The sequence below is a fragment of the Pinus tabuliformis genome, chromosome 3_1 (assembly GCF_031772625.1).
Source record: "Pinus tabuliformis cultivar Carrire ecotype Pingquan chromosome 3_1, CPIR1, whole genome shotgun sequence".
NCBI classification, from domain to species: domain Eukaryota; kingdom Viridiplantae; phylum Streptophyta; class Pinopsida; order Pinales; family Pinaceae; genus Pinus; species Pinus tabuliformis.
This window is the reverse complement of record NC_142301.1, coordinates 925,441,130-925,458,066: the sequence shown is the minus strand read 5'-3', so window position 1 is coordinate 925,458,066 and position 16,937 is coordinate 925,441,130. Positions and strand designations below refer to the sequence as shown.

The following is a 16,937-nucleotide window of genomic DNA, read 5'->3' as shown; positions in this document are numbered from 1 at the left end:
GAAGTACCACAGTGAGGCTGACGCAGGGGCTGCACAGAAGCCTCTAGAGAGCAGTTCGATTTAGCTGGAGAGAAGCCGAGTTTCAATTCCATAAGCTAGGAAAGAGTTCCAAAACACCGGAGAGAGTTTCTCATCCAATGGCAGACAGGACGACTACAGGAACAGCTGATTCAAGATGAGCGTGGCAGATATTGTGCTAGAGTGACACAGGCCAGTGTAGAGGCAGTTTGGACGGCTCACTTGGTGTTGCAATCAGAGCCTGAATTTCCCTGTGGAGTGAGGAAAATTCCTCACTAGAATTTTGCCAGTGTTTTTCTCTATAGGATTGCCAGTTGGGCATCCAGATTATTGTACTGAGAATTTCTCGCTGCTGCATAATAATAAAAACCCTTAGTTGTTGCACCGGTTTTCCCAAGTTGGTTTTTTCCGGGGACATTTGTCCAAAAATAATGGTGTCATTTTTATTTTATGTGTGTGCTAGTATTTTCTCAGTTCCAACGCTATTTTATTTCTGCAGTTTTATTTGTGAAGGTTGCAGTGTGTTTATTCGATATATCCGTAGCAATAAACTGAAAAATTAATGTATCAATTAGAAGAAATAATACCAGTTTCTGCAATAGGATTCCAGTTTAGGATTTTTCACAGTTTCTAGGACCTTAGCAGCACTACTGGTTCTACTTTCATTGGTAACAGTACCCAACAGATCAAATAAAATGGTATAGTATAGGGAACTAACAAGATGGCATGTCAATGAACAAAATACTTCAGTATTTACTATTAAGACAACCTTGGATATTAATAACAACTAACAGTATAAAGGAAAAAAGACTTCATTACTACAGCTCAATTATAGTTCAATACCAATGTTGTGCAATCGAGTCTCACAAATAATGAACAAAATAACTCCTATAGAAAATAATAGAACCACTTTTACTTGAGAGTGTATCTAATTTAAAAAAGCATCCCTATAAACATCCAACACTTCTAACCAATGTTATGAAAGATGTCATAATCTGTAAGGCAAACATACCCATGGAAAGTCAACATTATTGTGCTCATACCGAAACATTCAGAAAACAGGGCTATAGTACTAATATGAGAATTGTCAGATCTATTTTATCTGAGAACTAATCAAAGCAATCATCCCACAAATCAAGAAAGCTAGGACATCTAAAACCAGAGAAAAGTTATTTAGAGCAATAACAGAATATTTGTCACTACCCATCCTTATACGAAGTAAACAGACATAGAACGGAAATGCCAAGGCTAAAGGTATCTGGAAAAACCGTATCTTTAGTGTAATTTGTTACCTGTAATAAATCACAAGACTTTTTAGAGAAACCCCAATTATGATATTTATTTTTATATCAAAAATTCAAGTTACATTAATATTTTCTGAGAATTTTTTCTCACCTTCATTGAGTACTTGCTTATGCATTTACATGTTTTCATCACAAGAAAAGGCATGCATAGGAGCAAACTAGAAATAACATGCCTAGCATCAAACACAGAAAAATCTACCATGTATTTAAACAATAGTTCTAACAGAAGGATTAAGAATAAAAGGAGAACCAGGAGGAGCAACAAGACCAAGATGGCGCATGATTCTCAATCGACGCATCCTCCGTAGAGACCTGATGGAAAATGGCACTTCTTCCTAAACATGGAAGGCAGAAGAGATCAGACATATCAAGGTCCAAAGTAAATATTCAAACAAAACCAAGTAAATACGAGACAATAACGTACTTTTATGTAAGACCTGATTGAGACAATAAAATTTGTAGCTTACATCAAAAGGAAGTTTTGGTTTACGCTTTCTTTTACCCCTGCGTTGTTGAGTTTCATCACCTTTTTCTCTGCCTGAACTAGATGCTTTCAATGCTGCTTCATCTGTCTCACAAATGTGAAATGAATAAATGAAGAACAAAATTTTGCGTCTCTTTCATTATAAATTTGACTAATACCCATTGAAAGACTAGAGTGCGAATAGAAACAACAGTGTAGTCGAGCACCATGAACTACTATAAAAATTAATCATAAGATAGCTGGGACCATGCATCACAAACTATTCACTAATAAATGGATGTGCATACATTGAGATCACCCAAAAGTGGACTATAAAAACTAGTCAATCTGAAGAGAGCTCTAAGATGTTTATGATAGAGAGCCTTATAGAACTTTCATGGAGAACAGATCCTTTAATACTGATCGGACTGCAATCTATAAATATGTAATGAAACTCCAGACTGTACAAAGGCACTATATTTCCATTAAAATAAAATAGAATGGAAATATATTAATGTCCTCAAGATAGCAAAATGGTCAACGGGGCTGCACATTCAAACAAGTATAAATAAAGCAAGAGATCACTAAAGGCATTTATTCTCTAGTATAACCCTGTATCTTTATTCAAAGTAAGATGAAATAGTAAACAAAAGTTCCATAGTTTTATACTTTTTTTACTGAAACAGTTATGGTTTGTATTGAACAACACAAACAAAATTGGGCTTTCCAGAAGCCAGTGTTTCAAAATAAGTCTCAAAAATTCAAAATTGCTTCTTATACTCTGGCCTATTCTGATTTCCTTGAAAATATAGTAAAGAAACCAGCTAGTATAAATTGTTGGAATTTCTAAGTCTATCTGTTAGAAATCCTTTATGTACTTTCTGATTTATTTCTGCCTACTTGTTCTATTAATTAACAATTTATTTACCATGTAAATACTGAAAATAAATAGAAGTACATGCCCAACACATACAGATCATCAACTGAAGGAAAAAACAAGCACACAAGTGACACTGTTGTTTTTGGACTAATGTCCCCGGAAAAACCCAATGCATGAAAACCGGTGCAGCTATCTGAGGGTTTTATTATTAAGCAGTTTCAAAATATAATTTGGGTGCCAGAAATGGCTCACCCAACAGAGAATGCCCTCAACAGTAGTACCTCTCAGTAGGAGATAGATATTCCGGCTAAAACCTCGGATGAACAATCCCACAACTCTCAGCTCCAATCTCCGCCACGAAATCACCCAGTGTCAACCTCTAGGGACTGCGTCAGCCTCTCTGGCCCAGCATCAGCCCAACTAGCCCCGTGTCAACCTCTGGAGCCTCTACGCCACCCACGCTGGCTCTCCTTAGGCACTGCGCAGCTCCTGGATGCCTCTGCGTCTCTCTCTCTCGACTTCTGCGCTGATGCTCCCGGTACCCTCTCTGCCTCTCTACATTTCTATTCACTGCCCCTTAGGTGCAACTCTGATCACTCCATCGATTTCCTCAGCAAGCCTTGCCCTAAAAAATTGAATTCTTGATCAACTCGGTGTGTTCTCCAAGTGACCCTCAAGCCTCCTCTTATACTTTTCTCATTGACAATTCAACGGCTGAGATTAAGTCCCTAATCAACGGCTAAGATTAACTTTGGCTTGATCCATAACTTTTGGACCCTTCTAACACAATTTTATATTAATTCACATTAATATTTTATTTTTCCTAAGTTTAGACTTGGGGACTCCATTAAAAATATTAATTATTTTAATATCTCCCAAACTGGTTAGATTTTGCCCAAACCATTTATGGGTATTGGAGATCTCATGTGCTTTAGCCTCCACCAATTTTCGTGGCTAGAGCACATCCGATGCTACCCCAAATCAACACTCCCTCTTAGCGAGGATTGTGCTCTAGTAATACTCCTCACTAAGCATCACCCTGATCAACCGTCATCGATCCCTGTGCTGATGCTAGGCCTGCTACCCATCATCTACACTGCTGCATCATGTACTACTACGCATGGCCCTGCCACTGCCACTGCTGCATCCGTACGGCAACTCCCTCTCATCATGCTGCATCGTGTTGCCCATAGCACTGCCACTGCTAACTGCTGCACTGCAGCTCAGTTACTGAGAAGTAAGTAACTGATCTCCCAACTCTGACATCTCCGTCAAGCTAAAAACAATCCCGATGTTGAAGCTCCCTCTGTCGCTGGCAAGTGCTCCCTCTCTGACCTCTGCGTTGTTGCAACAATCTCCATGCATCTCGCACTGCTACCTCATGCTGTCCTGGGACTCCAGCTCTGTAGCTCCCTCTGTCGCTTCATCCGCATCTGTCTCTACCAACATCTGCCAGTCCTGCTACTCCTCTTCGAGGCTTCTGTGACAAGGTATAATCCAAGAGGTTGGGGACCTCAAGGAACCTGCCCCTCATCGCCTGTAGTCCGTCTGACCACAGCTCGATGTCTCCCCACTTCCTCTCAAGTGGCGTATGAGTGCTCATGGCACAATCATCATTTGTCTCCACTTCTTTCTCCGCCATCGTTAGCGCAGCCTTCGTCTCATAAGCCTCTCCCTTGGTTTTCTTCCTCAGGCACTGGCTCGCATAGTGACCCAGTTCCCCACAATGGAAGCATTTAACCTTGGAGAGGTCCTTCTTCTTCCATTTCTCTTGCTTTCCCTCAGATGCTAAGGCAGCATCCTCCTCTTCCTCCTCCTTGATTCTGACCCCCTTACCGCTGCTTCCCGCCTGGTTAGCTTTCTGATCTCTTCTTGGCGAAGAGCCGCCCACAATTCCTCCCAATCTGGAAGGGTCGACCTGCCAATATGCTCTGGACAAATACCTCCCAATCCTCTGAGACTGCATTCAATGCGATCCTCACCATCAATTCCTGATCTAGCGTGGCCCCTATGGAAGTCAGTTGATCCCGGATCTCCTTCAATCGACCGAGGAAGGTGTCGATCTGTTCTCCCTTCTGCATCTGGTATGACCGCAGCTAATTTTCTAGTAGCATCTTCCTCTGCACGGAAGTATGCTGATACAATTTCGTCAGGGCCTCCCACATCGCATTTGTCGTTTCCTTTTTGGCAATATGTGGTACTACATGGTCCTTGACCCCGTCAAGGATGATGCTCTTGGCCCTTGCCATTGCCTCCTCGTACTTGTCGTTCTCAGCCGGGTCAACTGGGATCGCTATCGTTTTCAAGGCGAAGTGCTTGAGACGATTCCTGTCTAGAATGGACAAGATCCTAGCCTTCCAGACTACGAAGTTTGAGGATCTGTCTAGTCTATCCTGATCTCTTACCCCGTTCACTGCCATTTTGTTGCTCCTCTTTCGACTCTTTCAAGTCTCTCTACTTCCCTCCTGCAAGTTCTCGGTGTGACTCCCTTTGAGCCTCGATTTCCCTCCTGGAAACCCCTCTGCCAATGTCGAGATGGCCCAACTCCGATCGTTAGAGCAGTTGCACCATTGATCCGAATTTCTTGGCTAGAAATCCTCGGTAGCAACTCCCTCCTCCTTGGTCTTGCCCTGTTAGGTACTATTCTGACCACAGTACCCCACCAGCTTCACTCCGCAACTTACCCACAGCCTCCTATGCTCTAGCAAACTAAAGGTTAGAGCCTCTAGGCTCTGCGCAATCCTGACACCAGCAAAATCCGCACCTCCTAGCCACGGGCGTCAATCCTTCTTGACTGAGTAAGATGATCTGGCACTGCGTAAGTCAGGTCCACTCCTTTCTGCCACTGTTGATCCTCCTCTCAGCTCAAACTCGATGACGCAGGCACTGCGTCACCCCTTCCTTGCTACTTCTTCGCAAGGAAGAGCTTTTGTCGCTCAGGACAGTTGTTTCTGCTGCTACTGTTCTGCTCAGTTGATGCCCTTAGTTCTCCTGTGATCTACAACCACCCTCTGATACCATGTTGGAATTTCCAAGTCTATCTATTACAAATCCTTCATGTACTTTCCGATTTATTTCTGCCTACTTGTTCTGTTAATTAACAAGCTAATTACCATGTAAATACTGAAAATAAATACAAGTACATTCTCAACACATACAGATCATCAACCGAAGGAAAAAACAAGCACACAAGTGACACCGTTTTTTTTGGACTAATGTCCCAGGAAAAACCCAATGCGGGAAAACTGGTGCAGCGATCTGAGGGTTTTATTATTAAGCAGTTTCAGAATACAATCTAGGTGCCAAAAATGGCTCACCCAACAGAGAATTCCCTCGGCAGTAGTACCTCTCAGTCGGAGACAGATATTCCGGCTAAAACCCTGGATGAACAATCCCACAGCTCTCAACTCCAATCTACCGCACGAAATCCCCCAGCGTCAGCCTCTAGGGACTGCGTCAGCCTCTCTGGCCCTGCGTCAGCCCAATTAGCCTTGTGTTATAGCCTCTAGAGGCTCTGTGTCAGCCTCTAGAGCCTCTGTGTCACCCACGCTGGCTATCCTCAGGCATTGCACAGCGCCTGGCTGCCTCTGCGTGGCCTCTGGTTGGCTATGCGTCCCTCTCTCCGGGATTCTGCGTTGATGCTCCCGGTACCCTCTCTGCCTCTCTACTTTTGTATTCACTGCCCCTCAGCTGCAACTCTGATCACTCTTTCGATTTCCTCAGCAAACCCTGCCCCAAAAAATCGAATTCTTGATCAACTCGGTGTGTTCTCCAAGTGACCCTCAAGCCTCCTCTTATAATTTTGTCATTGACAATTCAACGGCCGAGATTAAGTCCCTAATCAACCCTCTTATAATTTTGTCATTAACAATTCAACGGCCGAGATCAAGTCCCTAATCAATGGCTATGATTAACTCTGGCTTGATTCATGACTTTTGGACCCTTCTAACATAGTTTTATATTAATTCACATTAATATTTTATTTTCCCTAAGTTTAGACTTAGGGACTCCATTAAAAATATTAATTATTTTAATATCTCCCAAACTGATTAGATTCTGCGCAAACCATTTCTGGGTATTGGAGATCTCATGTGCTTTAGCCTCTCCACCAATTTTTGTGGCTAGAGCACATCCGATGCTACCCCAAATCAACATAAATCCTAAGAAACTAGCCTAAAATCAAAACTAGCTTGCATAACATTAATAAACCTGGGATAGAAAAATAAATGCTCACTGAGGGCAACCTTGTTTGATGGCTGTTGGTATTTGGGTTCCATTTCCCATTCTCCTTGGGTTTCTTAAACGGCTTCTTCATCTTTGGCTACAGCTGGGAGACCCAAGTGATCTCTTAGGATGAGAAACAAAGGGCTGGGAACTCCCACTGAGACCTAGAACCAATTGACAGAGCATGCCACACTCAGTTTCAAGCATTTCAATTTGTCTGCTCTAACAAGTCACACTATCTAGTAAATATTCATGCTTGGAGTTTTGAGCTTCACTTTGGTTAGCAATTTTGTTATTCAAATGAGAAATGACTCTGTAGTTATCTGCAAGGAGGCACTCATTCCATCTCTGAGCTCAACGCAAGTCTGACATCTCACGCAATAAGCAGAGGCTAGAACAGCTGTGACCAGCAATTCTCCAATCCCTCCAGTCTTTTCCATAGACAGCTTGAAAATACACCAAACTAGACCTGACTCGAGCCACAGAACGAGAAGATTGGACTCCAATATTCATAGCAAATCCCCTGAAGCACCAACTCATAAGAGACCACTGCAACCCTACAGAAGTATGCCAAATAAGGGGGTTGAGTCCCTTGAATGTACATTCACCTCTATTTCCAGCACATTCCAAATGAAAGAATCCAAACAAAGAACTTGAATGATCCCCCTATGTCTACCCAAAACATTATATGCCATTTATGAGCCTGCACCACCATTGTGTGAGGTATGTTTGAGGGTACTCGAGCACTGAAGGTTGTAAATACAACATTCCTTCAGAATACTGCCACCTATCTCGACATCCAATCTCCATTACTCTATGGAGTTTCTCCCCTAACCATGGCTAATAACATAAGTTATATGGGATGCGCAATAGAAAAATTATCCCCCTTTTTGTTTATGTTGTTCTAGCACCAGAAAGAGTGGTCTTGTTAGCCAATCTATCTGCTTGGATATTGAATGCCCTTAGCAAATGAAAGAGTTCCATCATTTCAAAACTCCTGGCTTCTCTTTGTGTTCTAAGGATAAGCCTTTCTAGGATACAATCCCTAGGGGTTGATTGGGCTTGAATATGTCTAATAATGATTGTCAAGTTGCCTATTATCAAAATATTCTTGACTCTTCTTGAGCATAGAATCTGAAGACCTAGATAGAGAGAAAAAGCCTCAGCGTGATTACTAATAGCTCCCCTGATCCCTATGAAAAACTTGTTTCATGATTTCCATCCGAATTGACTACAATACCCTTTGCACCTACCACCCTTGAAATACCAAACATAAGTTAAAGAATAAACTAATATGCTTTTAAAAACATCATTATATGGAGTTGTTACCATCAATCATTTCAAAATTGCGGTGTTATTACTAATAATAAAAATCATAGTTCTCACGCTAGCCTACACTCCCTAATTACACATAACAAATGAATAGCCAACATGTGTTACATGCTCAAACACTAGGTCCTAGAACTTGCATTTAGAATAAGTTTATAGACAACAATTGACTACTGGTGCATGCTAGAACTGAGCTAAGCAAATGTCAACCCAAATCATGACACCCTATGCATGGACAAGGGCAAAAATGATGGAGTATTGTTTCGATACCCTCGAAGTTATATGCAAAGTAATTATCTACGTGTTACCAATGGAGATTGTTGAAAATGTAGCTTGGAAGGTTATTTTTCATTGGTCAAGTGCCATGACATGTAGTGAATCACCAAAATTCTCTCACAACAGAATTAATTAAATATTTCCTAAGTTTCGACCTTAGGCTTAGAATCAATAATTTAAACTTTTTTATTGGCCAATTTTTTTATGAAGTTAGGAGGTCAATGAAAGATTATATCATGACCGTTGATCTCAAGTGTGGAGGTGCAATCTTAGCCCTCCATCACTTTGGAGATTAGGTCAGAAAGTATAAAAGGGAAATACGTTGTTTGAGAGGTCGTTCGATTGGCACTATAGACTGGGTATTCAACAAAAAATCAGTAGGAAGAATTGACAACTGTTGAGAAAAGGTATCGGGAGGCGTTTCCTAGCGCTTTAGCCTTTTTGCCCATGAAAACACATTAAAACATTTTTTTTTAACAGTAATGACCCAATGACTAAGCAAGAGCCAAGACATCCCCTATTGACCACGGATGGAGTGAAAACTCCCTAGGGCCACCTATTCCTTGAGCCTAATCAATACAAGCTAAGCATATCATTTCTGGGAATCGAACCTAGGTGGTGAGGGAGTTAACAGCTCACCTCAGCCACTTGGTCTACCCTTACTTGTCACTTTAAAACACATTTTTAGTAAGTGACTTTACGAGTTATTAAAGTCATGTGACTTAAAGTCACTTTATGAGGTACTTTAGTACTATGTACTTTATGTTATTAAAGTCACTTTATGTTTTTAAAGTGACTTATGTGAAAAAGGTACAAGGTACAACTTAAAGTTATAAAGTGACTAGGGAGACTCATTAATGAGGGGGGGCACATAAAAAGGGGGTCAAGTGAGGAAAATATCTCCACCATTGATCTAGAAGGCTAAGATCTAATTTCAGCCATTGATCAAAAGGGCTAGGGTTTCTCCTCAATATGAGGAACTAAAAAGGGAAAAAGGCAAGGTGAGCTCTATTATTCTTCATGTGAAAAATTGGAGAAGAGGAGCTAGGAGGAGGAGAGAACAGAGGCTGTGAGAGCTATTTTGCAGGAGAACTTACAAGCCCGAATTCTCAGGAAAAAATGTAGCATGCAGTCCAAGGAGAAATAAGGAGCTGGCACAGAGACCGAGAGGATCAGAACGATCATCTCCAGCATATTTTTTGTCAAGCTAAATTCGGGGAGACCAAGTGTTGACATTTGCACACATTTCCAGAACCAAAACTCTGCTACCCAGGCCCACAAATCAAGGATATCTGCCAGGGCTGATAGCTCACAGTTCGAGGTCAAAAGTGGCAGTCTGACTACACACTACCTTGGAAGCAAAATTTGTAGAGAAATTTTGCTGAACAGAGGTCGATTTTCTAAGCAAGGAAAGTCGGATTGTGGTCCAAAATCCAAGAGAATTAGAGGTCCTGTGCAGAGACAAGATTTTCCAGAATTGTGGCTCAAGTTTCAAGAAGCAACAGGGAAGAGATAAGTACCCTAGTTGTGTTTGTAATGCTGTTAATTATTCTCAGAGAAAAGCAAAATAAAAATCTCCTTATCATTAGTATTCCCCTTGTGGGTTTTTTTAGGGTCAAAGTTGCCCAAATATAAGTGTATTATTTTATGCGTGAATGCTTGTCTCATTTATCTTATCAGCAATAAAGTGAAAGGAAAACAAAATTAGAGGTAGCTCCTGTGTTTTAATTGGTATTTCTATTTGAGTTTATATCAGCCATGTGAAATGGGTTGTGGGTATTAAACCTTATGCAAAAAAAATTGAAACCAGGTTGGGGCTACAACAGAACACCTTATTTTTCTACAACAAGAAGCACGTGTCAGCAAACAGCGCAGCAACAGGTCAATTTCAGGGCAGCAAGCAGGGCGTGAAGACCAATCGTAGTTTATTGGGCCATGAAAGCCGAAATTTGTTGGGCCATATAGGCCATGTTTGCTTGGCCATAATTGTTAGAAAGTCAAGGGCGTTGGAGATCTGGCTTCCATGTGGCTGATTCAAATTACTAAAGGGAAAAGTCAGCTCAAAAATAACTATTGGTAAAGTCAACTAGTCATTAGAGGGTCTAACTAACTGTTGAAGACCCGGTCGACTAGTTAGTTGAGCAATAGACCAAGAAAGTACCTGTTAGAAGATGAATTTCTCCTCCAAGGGACCAAGTCAAAATTTTCAAGGTTGACCAAGTGGATGTTGAGCTACTATTGTTTACTATTTTGACTATTGACCATTATGGACCATGAGCAAAGGGAATCTTGAGCTAAATTGTGGAAATGTGTCCAAGTTGACCCCCTTATCAGCAATTTAAAATTATTTTGTAATATCTTATAAAATAATTTACTAAGTCTTCGACATCTGGATGACTAAGGATGTCAGTTTTCGTAGCATTGAACAAGTGTTTTAGTCTCGGTTTGTGTATAAGACGCTAAGGAACACTAGATCTTCAAAACCCATAAAAGGTTTCACAAGATAAGTTTGTGAAACGCCTTAATTAAATTAATTAACCATCATTTAAATTTTTCCCAAGTCTAATTTAGGAAAATTGGTTAATTAATAGGAATTATTTAAGGAAAGTTAAGAAAGCTCAAGACTCTCACATGGATCGAGTTAGAGATGATCTTAGTTGTTGATAATGATTTAATCATGGTTGTTGGTGCTCCAACGAGAAATTATAAGAGCAGGATGACGGGGATGGAGATAGACACACTCGAGACACATCGAACAAGAGGGAGAGTGAGTTCCTTGGGCAGATTGACCTATCCATTGCAGTGATTCAACAGGAAGAAGAGCTCGAGCTAGAGCAACAGTGATTGAGGGAGTGTTAGTTTTTCTAGCATCGGATGTGTTCTAGCCACGAAATTTGGTGGAGAGGCTAGAATACATGAGATCTCCAAAACGCATAAATCGTTTCTAGAAATTCCGCCTAAAAGTGTCTCAATTAGATTATCAACCAATTTTTAAATATTTCCTAGGTTTAAACTTAGGGAATATGGTTAATTAATCAGTATTAATTGAGATAAGGTGAGAATAGTCTAGAAACTCACACGGATCAATCCATAAATGATCCTAGCCATCGATTATATTTTAATCTTAGTCGTTGGTGTTGATTTGAGGTAGCATCGGATGTGCTCTAGCCATGAAAATTGGTGGAGAGACTAAAGCACATAAGATCTCCAAGACCCAGAAATGGTTTGGGCGGATTCTAACTGGTTTGGGAGATATTAAAATAATTAATATTTTTAATGGAGTTCCTAAGTCTCAACTTAGGAAAAATAAAATATTAATAGGTATTAATATAAAACTGAGTTAGAAGGTTCCAAAAGTCATGGATCAAGCCAAATCTAATCTTAGCCGTTGGTTAGAGATTTTATTTTGGTCGTTGATGGACCAACGAGAAAAGTGTAAGAGGAGGCTTGAGGGTCAGTTGGAGAACACAACAAAGTGATCATTCATTCTATTTTCCAGAGCGGGGTTTGCTAAGAGAGATAGAATCAGTGATCAACAGCGAGGGGCAGTGAATACATAGCAGAGAGGCAGAGTTGGTACTAGAGAGACAGTGCAGAGCCTGGAGAGGTTGACGCAGAGGCAGTTGGGTGCTACGCAGAGGCAGCCAAGAGTTGTGCAGAGCCAGGAGAGGCCAGCGTGTGAGACGCAGAGGGTCTAGGGGCTGACGCAGAAGCTCCAGAAGCTGACACAGAGGCTAGCAGAGTTGACACAGGGCCAAGAGGAGAGCAGTAGGAGCTACAATTGTTGTTGTGGGATTGTTCATCCGGTGATTAATCAGCCGGAATATCTATCTCCGAGGAGAGGTACTACTGTCGAGGGCATTCTCTGTTGGGTGAGCCATTTCTGGCACCCTAGTTGTATTCTGAAAACTGCATAATAATAAAACCCTCTGAATAGTTGCACTGGTTTTCCCGCATTGGGTTTTTCCGAGGACATTGGTCCAAAAATAACGATGTCACTTGTGTGCTTGTTTTCTTTTAGTTGATGATCTGTAGATGTTGATATTGTACTTGTGTTTATTTTCAGTATTTACATGGTAAATAACTTGTTAAGTAATTAAACAAGTAGGAAGAAATAAACCAGATAATACAGGAAGAATTTCTAACAGGTTAAACTTAGAAATTCAAACATGGTATCAGAGAGTGGTTGCAGATCACAGGGTAACTGAAGGCATCAGCCGAGCAGAGCATTTGCAGTAGATTCAGTTGTCCCGAGTAACAAAGTTGATCCTTGCAGAAGGCGACAGAGGAAGGAGTGACGCAGAAGGGGCTGCGTCATCATTTTGGGCCAGAGAAAGGCAGCACAGAGGCTAAGGGAGGCAGAATCAAACTCACGTAGAGCCACGAAGAGGCCACGAGGGCTGACGCAGTTGGCTAGGGGAGCTAATTTGTCGGTGTCGGGATTGCACAGAGCCAAGTGGCTCAATCCTTTAGTTGTTGGGGTATAGGAGGCTGCGAGTAATTTGCAAAGAGAACTTGGTGGGGTACTGTGGTCAGAACAGTACCTAACAGGGCAAGACCAAGGAGGAGGGATTTCCAGAAGGGAAATTGAGACTTAGAGGGAATCGAACCGAGAACTTCCAGACAGGAAGTTGAGAGATTCAACAGGAGTCGAGACTCGAAAGAAGAGCAGCATAATGGACGTGAATGGACTAAGAGATCAGGATAGGTTGGACGGAGCATCCAACTTCGTGGTCTGAAAGGCCAGGATCTTGTCCATTCTAGACAGATATCGCATCAAGGACTTCGCCTTGAAAACAATAGCAATCCCAGTTGACCCAGTTGAAAATGAGAAGTACGAGGGAGCAATGGCCAGGGCGAAGTGCATCATCCTTGATGGGGTCAAGGATCACGTGGTGTCGCTTATTGCCGAAAAGGATACGGCAAATGAGATGTGAGAGGCCCTGAAGAAATTGTACCAACATACTTCCGTGCAGAGGAAGATGTTACTTGAAAATCAGTTGTGGTCATACCAAATGCAGAAGGGAGAGTAGATAGATGTCTTCCTCGGTCAATTGAAGGAGATCCATGACCAGCTAACTTCCATAGGGGCCACGCCGGATCAGGAATTGATGGTGAGGACCGCATTGAACGCAGTCTCAGAGGATTGGGAGGTATTTGTCTAGAGCATACTGGGCAGGTCGAGCCTTCCAAATTGGGAGGAACTATGGGCGGCTCTTTGTCAAGAAGAGATCAAACGGGTGACCAAGGATGGGAGTAATGGCAAAGGGGTCAGAATCAAGAAGGAGGAAGAAGAGGATGCGGCTCTAGCATCTGCGGGGAAGCAGGAGAAGAGAAAGAAAAAGGACCTCTCCAAGGTCAAGTGCTTCAATTGTGGGGAACTGGGTCATTTTGCGAACTAGTGTCCTAGGAAGAAAAACCAAGGGAGAGGCTTCCGAGACCAAGGCAGCGCCAATGAGGGCGGAGAAAGAAGTCGAGGAGGAGGACGATTATGCCATGAGTGCTCATGTGCCACTTGAGAAGAAGTGGGGAGACATCGAACTGTAGTCAGGAGGACTACAGGCGATGAGGGGCAAGATCCTTGAGGTACCTAATCTCTTGGATTATACCTTGCTACAAGAGCCCTGAATAGGAGTAGCAGGACTGGCGGATGTCGGTAGAGACGGATGCAGATGGAGCGGCAGAGAGTGCTACAGTGCAGGAGTCCCGGGACAGCAGGCTGCAACGGTGTAAGAGGCACGGGAGTGTTGCACTAGTACAGAATGGCACAGAATGGTGTGCAATGGTGCGAGAAGCAGGGAGTTGTTGCAGCAGCGCAGAGGTCAGTAGAGGGAGCATTTGTTAGTGGCAGAGGGAGCTTAATCATCAAGAGTGTCTCTAGCCTGACAGGAATGTCAGAGTTGGGTGGTTCAGTTACTTACTTCTCGGTCACTGAGTTGCAGTGCAGCAATTAGCAGTGACAGTACTATAGGAAGCATGATGCAGCATGATGAGAGGGGATGCAGTGCAGATGTAGTGCTAGGAGGATGGACCAGCGGCAACACAGATGCAGAGCTGGAAGGATGGACCAGCAGTAGCACAGATGCAGTGCTGGGAGGATGGACCAGCAACAGCACAGATGCAGAGGGATCGGTCGTACAGATGCAGCAGTGGCAGTGGGAGGGCCATGGGCAATAGTACAGGATGCAGCAGTGCAGAAGATGTTGGGTCGATAGGCCTAGCCTCAGCACAGGGACCAATGTTGGATAATTAGGGTGATGCGCAGTGTGGAGTATTACTAGAGCACAGTCCTTGCTAAGAGGGAGTGTTGATTTGAGGTAGAATCGGATGTGCTTTAGCCATGAAAATTGGTGGAGAGGCTAAAGCACATAAGATCTCCAAGACCCAGAAATGGTTTGGGCAGATTCTAACTAGTTTGGGAGATATTAAAATAGTTAATATTTTTAATGGAGTTCCTAAGTCTAAACTTAGGAAAAATAAAATATTAATGGGTGTTAATATAAAACAGAGTTAAAAGGTTCCAAAAGTCATGGATCAAGCCAAATCTAATCTTAGCCGTTGATTAGAGATTTTATCTCGGCCGTTGATGGACCAACGAGAAAAGTATAACAAGAGGTTTGAGGGTCAGTTGGAGAACACACCAGGGTGATCATTCATTCTATTCTCTAGAGCGGGGTTTGCTAAGAGAGAGAGAATCAGTGATCAGCGACGAGGGGCAGTGAATACATAGCACAGAGGCAGAGTTGGTACCAGAGAGACAGCGTAGAGCCCAGAGAAGTTGACGGAGAGGCAGCTAAGTGCTATGCAGAGGCAGCCAGGAGTTGTGCAAAGCCAGGAGAGGCTAGTGTGTGAGACACGGAGGGTCTAGGGGCTGACGCAAAAGCTCCAGAAGCTGATGCAGAGGCTAGTAGAGCTGACACAGGGCCAAGAGGTAGCGCTAGAAGGATTTCGTGGGACAGACTGGGTGTTGGTGAGCCGGGTAGGGTGACGCAGTCCCTATCAGAGTGACGCAGAGCAGTGGGAGCTGCAATTGTTGTTGTGGGATTGTTCATCTGGTAATTAATCAGCCGGAATATCTGTCTCCGAGGAGAGGTACTACTGCTGAGGGCATTCTCTATTGGGTGAGCCATTTCTAGCACCCTAGTTGTATTCTGAAAACTGCATAATAATAAAACCCTCTGAATAGCTGCACCGGTTTTCCTGCATTGGGTTTTTTCGGGGACATTGGTCCAAAAATAACGGTGTCACTTGTGTGCTTGTTTTCTTTCAGTTGATGATCTATAGATGTTGATACTATACTTGTGTTTATTTTCAATATTTACATGGTAAATAACTTGTTAAGTAATTAAACAAGTAGGAAGAAATAAACCAGATAATACAAGAAGAATTTGTAACTAGTTAAACTTAAGAATTCCAACAGTTGGTGCTCCAACAGTGGATTATAAGAGGAGGTTGATGTGGTGAGGGAGAACACACGAGAGACACTTGAGCAGTTTGATTTCTTGGCAGATCGATTTCTTGACTAGCAACGGTCAGTTTTCGGAGAGAGCCAAAGATCGGAGCAGTCGAAAGACGAGCCGTTGGTCAAACCACTTCAACCAGCAGAAACTAGTACCAGAAATTCTCCTGAAGACAAAGCTTCAGAACAGGAGGAATCTCAGGAAGAGGAAGAGTTGATAGATGTGCCTACTACCAGTGGAAGAACGAGTCGGGAACTCCGACAGATTCTACGGGATGCAAAAGACTTCATTGGTGCACCCAGGAATAGTAAAAGGGAGCGAAGACAGCCAGACAGATACCAGGCCTTAGTAGCTCAGGTTGGGGAACCTTCTAGTTTTCAGGAGGTCGTTCAGCATCAAGTATGGGTGGATGCTATGGTGGAGGAATACAGCTCTATAATGGTCAATGATGTCTAGGAAGTGGTACCTAGGCCTCAGGACAGATCAGTGGTAGGTTTGCGATAGACCTACAAGGTCAAATATGCTGCAGATGGCAATGTGGAGAAATACAATGCCAAGTTTGTGGCTAAGGGCTATGCTTAGAAGGAAGGGATAGACTACGAAGAAACCTTCGCCCTAGTGGCTAGGTATACTTCTATTAGAACCGTGATATCTCTTGCAGCACAGATGGGGTGGAAGATTCATCAGATGGATGTCAAGACGGCATTCTTGAACGTGGTAATAGAAGAGGAAGTATACATTGAACAGCAAGAAGGTTTTGAGACACATGAGAAGAAATCTCAAGTATGAAAAGAAAGCCTTGTATGGACTTAAACAGGCACCTAGGGCATGGTACGGTCGAATTGATGGCTACTTGCAAAAGATGGGGTTCGTCCAGAGTGAGGCAGACCCTAATCTCTACTATTTGGTTGTAGAGAATGAGCCTCTAATCTTAGTGTTATATGTGAATGATCTCTTCCTGACAGGATCATCCAGGCTCATCA

At 42.6% G+C, this 16,937-nt stretch overlaps 1 protein-coding gene across 2 annotated transcripts in view; it reads right to left on the bottom strand.

The window, feature by feature from the left end:
- Nucleotides 1-1,329: 1,329 nt before the first annotated feature.
- The window catches only part of LOC149190770 (uncharacterized), a 166,032-nt gene continuing 150,424 nt past the window's right edge, over nucleotides 1,330-16,937 (bottom strand). For both annotated transcript variants that reach the window (XM_089412265.1, XM_089412266.1), the window contains exons 7-8: nucleotides 1,790-1,890; nucleotides 1,330-1,657 (exon numbers count right to left, since the gene is read on the bottom strand). In XM_089412265.1, coding sequence (XP_089268391.1) covers nucleotides 1,529-1,657; nucleotides 1,790-1,890 — 230 coding nt within the window. In that variant the 3' untranslated portion in view covers nucleotides 1,330-1,528. The remainder of the gene's footprint in view (nucleotides 1,658-1,789; nucleotides 1,891-16,937) is intronic.